The sequence below is a fragment of the Limulus polyphemus genome, unplaced genomic scaffold, assembly GCF_000517525.1.
Source record: "Limulus polyphemus unplaced genomic scaffold, Limulus_polyphemus-2.1.2 Scaffold98, whole genome shotgun sequence".
Classification (NCBI taxonomy): domain Eukaryota; kingdom Metazoa; phylum Arthropoda; class Merostomata; order Xiphosura; family Limulidae; genus Limulus; species Limulus polyphemus.
In genome coordinates, this window is record NW_013665708.1 from 481,865 (window position 1) to 486,510 (window position 4,646).

The 4,646-nt window shown below is 35.1% G+C and overlaps 1 protein-coding gene across 1 annotated transcript in view; it reads left to right on the forward strand.

Annotated features, from left to right (window-relative positions):
- Nucleotides 1–4,646, forward strand: part of LOC106469631 (protein spire homolog 1-like) — a 125,790-nt gene that overhangs the window by 83,206 nt on the left and 37,938 nt on the right. The window contains exon 4 of the mRNA XM_022399127.1: nucleotides 4,212–4,337. Coding sequence (XP_022254835.1) covers nucleotides 4,212–4,337 — 126 coding nt within the window. The remainder of the gene's footprint in view (nucleotides 1–4,211; nucleotides 4,338–4,646) is intronic.

Consider the following 4,646-nt stretch of genomic DNA (forward strand, 5'->3'; position numbering starts at 1 on the left):
TTAAGATACAGACTATACCTGAAATCCCATAGGAGTCGTGACCTGGTCAGTTCTATGTTGTCATTAGATACAGCTATACCAGAATCCGATAGGAGTCTCTGACCTGGTCAGCTCATGTTGTCATTAGATACAGCTATACCTGAATCCCATAGGAGTCTCTGACCTGGCAGCTCATGTTGTCATTAGATACAGCTATACCTGAATCCCATAGGAGTCTCTGACCTGGCAGTTCATGTTGCCATTAGATACAGCTATACCTGAATCCCATAGGAGTCTCTGACCTGGCAGCTCATGTTGTCATTAGATACAGCTATACCTGAATCCCATAGGAGTCTCTGACCTGACAGATCATGTTGTCATTAGATACAGCTATACCTGAATCCCATAGGAGTCTCTGACCTGGCAGTTCATGTTGTCATTAGATACAGCTATACCGGAATCCCATAGGAGTCTCTGACCTGGCAGCTCATATTGAAAGTTCTGTTTCCGAAGAATAGTATAGAACACGTACCTGAATCCCATAGGAGTCTCTGACCTGGCAGCTCATGTTGAAAGTTCTGTTTCCGAAGAATAGTATAGAACACGTTATCGGCACGTAAATAATTTACTCTTCGTTACCTTTATTAAAATGTTACGCAAGCTATTTGTTTGTGGAGTAACAAAACCAACCGTTATATAACCAAAAAGTAGAGATCGGTAGAATGGATATATTATTATTATATATGATCGTAGTTTGATGTCTTTAGAGATACCGTATTGCCACTAATTAATGCCCCCGGGGGCGTTGCAAACTCCAAAGGGGAGAGTCACTAATTTTTCACTTGTGATTTGTTGATTTCAATGCTAATAAGTGTGTGTGTGTTTGTTTTACTTTTTTTTAATCAACATTAAGGTAATAAAAGTGGATTATATGTTGGATAGCTATTGCTATCACACAAGGTAAGCTTTATAAAATATCAGGGGGGCGCGATAATTATAATTCGTTGCTGTAAAAAAACACGCTATACATTTTGAGGTCGTGGGTGCGCTCTGAGAGTAGTGTTCAAGTCCCACTGCTTGGATAAACAAGTGTATTACAAGAGTTGGCGGTAGTTACTGTTGACCATCTTCCTTCCTCTAGATAGTTTTTGCATAGCTTAGCGAAAAAATTTAAAAATTCAAAAAGTTTTGATTTTGTTTACCGAATTTCACATTATTTACATGTTTCATTGTACGTCACTGTTCTGTATGATTTCCATTTTTATAATGTACGCGTATTTGAATCCAACCATAGAAAGGAAACTCCCTTTTCTCACTTGTGCATAATTCGACATTATGATTCCACATAAACGTGGGTATAGAAAACAGGAGTCTGGGATTCTGCCAACCGATTCGACAACAATAAAAAGAAGCCACTTTTGTTCGAAGTAGGATATTGGTATGATTCCACATAAACGTGGGTATAGAAAACAGGAGTCTGGGATTCTGCCAGCCGATTCGACAACAATAAAAAGAAGCCACTTTTGTTCGAAGTAGGATATTGGTATGATTCTCTCTGGTCCTGGCGAGAGTCTCCGAAAATTTGAGCTGGCATATCACATTTTTCTGTTGGGTTATTATCATTAGGCCTAATTAACACATCTTGGTTGTACACTTACGGACTTTATTCCTTTTAAACTCCAGTCCTACTATGGTGACATTAACTTGCTGTACCGGAAACAAACAAACAATTAACGAAAATATATTACTGAATTTGAATCGTGAGTTTGATTCTTGACTTATTACCAGCTGTACAAACGGAGAAAGTGTTAAGTTGATAAGGAGAACTGATTAAATAATTACAGTTCTGGCATTAGTGGAAAACAATAATACATAACCTGATGACAATTGCACAACATTTGTAATACTCGTATATGAACTTATCATTCAAGACCGTCCATTCAGCCTGTTTCGTTGTGCGCGCGTTTGTACTTTTAGAAACTGATAAATCTGAAGATACCTTCATGACATCGAGAAACGAGGATTTGTTCATTATTCGTTGAGTTTTGAACTGTGAAATTAAAAAAGCCCAACTTAATACAAGAAAATGTTCGATACACCACGTGACCCTATAGGTTACTAGATATAGTTACACATTCTATTTTGAAATGAAATATCGTATACATTTTTTTATACTATTTATCATAATAATATTCAGTTTTGTCTGTCCTGCAAATGTGCGCTCTTCAACGATTGTAATCAAAAGGCGGGTGTAAATATACTTTAGTAGACATTTTGTGCAACAACATATTAAAGCTTATCAAAGTTTTTAAAAAGGTCTGACGTTAGGTCGTAGAATAACATTATAAGTTTATTTATTGATAGTAGTAAGTATGGTAAAATTTTACCCTAAATAAATTAAAGCACAAAACAGGCCCCCCAGTGGAACAGCGGTATGTCTGGGGACTTACAACGCTAGAATCCGGGTTTCGACACCCGTGGTGGGCAGAGCACAGATAGCCCATTGTTTAGCTTTGTGCTTAATTACAAACAAACAAGCAAAAGACTGTGTTAAATTATCCCTCTACCTAATATAGGCTGTACTTAATACGGTTTAAATAATGTTCATAGTTGACGTTCATAATTGCACGTGAAGGACAATAAGGTAGAAGACGAAAGGCGGAAGACTTTCGAAACGTCGTCCTCTACATTTGTAGGTTTCTACAACAGGCAGTTGCTGTCTATTTGAAACTTAGATTCAAGGTAGAAGACAACGTAAGATGTAAATAAAACTGGGCATTGGTACACTTTATAATATATATATTTCACATTTCTTTTTGCCACGAATCAACAAGGACTATAGTTTTCTAAGAAAGGAAAACGGAACAATTATGAGCTTTGTTTGTCAAAAGTTGATATAGAGATAAATGCTTAATAAACCTCAACCAAAGATCGTTTGAACCCGAACATTTAGCTTTTAACAATATTTGTATGACCATCTACATTGTAATTTACAGTGAGAAATGTTGTGATATTGCGTTACCAATACGCTTAATTTCGATATTCTCAACGTCCTGACTTGCATTACTAGCGTTAAGAATGAGTATTTCGTTACTGTTTTATTGGTATTTGTGTCTTGACAACAAAGTCAATTTAAAATGATTTAATGATATAGAAATGTCTTCAGTAAAAATGTTGATTGACATTTCTTGTACATAGTAATTTAACACTTACCCAGTAGTTTTAAGATCATTATACACGGCTTTTATTGTAGTTACATATGTATAGTGTATAATCCCACCATATAGAGCCTATCAATAAAAACGATTCACATGACGCTTCAAAATACTGTTGCCCAACGCACACCTCGAGTTAAGATCACTCTAACGTGACTCATGTACCTTTGCACCACAACCCTTCAACCCACCCTAAAAGTAATGACCCACGTGTACAAGTTGTTCAAAGAACTTAATATTTTAAAAGTCATTGTTGTAGAGGTTATATAATGTTGGATTTTTTCTAGTCGGAGTAAATGACATTTATGGGGAACAAAATACGTAGTGTATATAAAAAGGTGGGTTTAAAAAATTAATAAATTATAAATCATGTGAATTACTGTTTTTTATACTATCGATTAAAAACGTTTGGATTTTACCTCGATATCATTAGTTAAATTCTCTGAATGTATAGTGTTTCAAAGCATGATGTAAGTTCTCAACAATTTCAGAGATCCGACCAGCGTGTATGTTACCCATGATATATTATATTCATGGTAATAATTCCTATTTTATTCATTAATTTTGCTATGCTAGTCAAGTGGTTAGCATACTTGGCTGCGTGTCAGAAGGTATAAGGTGCACCGTTGAACACGCTCGCATTTCCAGCTGTCGGTGCTTTAAAAGAGTGGCAATTAATCCTATTATTTGGTTCACAACTGAATAAAGCTCTTGTGGTTACAGATCCTGCTGACTGGGTGCCTTCCTTCTGGTCAGGAATTCAAAATTATGTCAAATTGTCAAATTTAGTAAAAAAAAACAAAAAAAACTCAAATTTGAAACGGTACTTTGCATTAAGTGCTGTCATCTAGTGACAAATGTAAAAAAGAACATTTTCTGCAAAATTGCTACAAAGCAATATAAGTTATTAAATGTTTTATCTTAAAATCTAAGCTATACATACACATAACGATTTTGTAGAAAACCTTTGAATGTTTTTATTTACTCGATATTAGTTTGTTTTATCCGACGTTTCAGATGTGTGCCTCTCACCTTCCGTGCCCAGCCCAAGCCGACACTCACTATAAGGCAGTGTGTCGGGCACTTGTCGCTGAAGCATTGGAACTCTCCAGCTTCTTGGAAAAGGTATCGAAAGGAACTAAGGTATGATTTTATCGTTGTTTTTGTAACGAAAAAAACAATTACTTTTGATATTTTGTTGTTCTTTACGTGTACTGTTGCGAATCTAAATAAATGAATTTGCATATATTAGGTCGTCAAGAAATTAATATCGCTTTTTTTTTGATGAAAAAAACCCGAACAACTTGTATATCAAAACAAAACATTTATCAAATGAAATAGTCTCCATTCTTATCGATGATGCTTTTCCAAGGTTTACCAACTAAAACCCAAAATTAAAATAAAGATATATGTAAAATACATATTAGAGTATATATATATATATATATATAC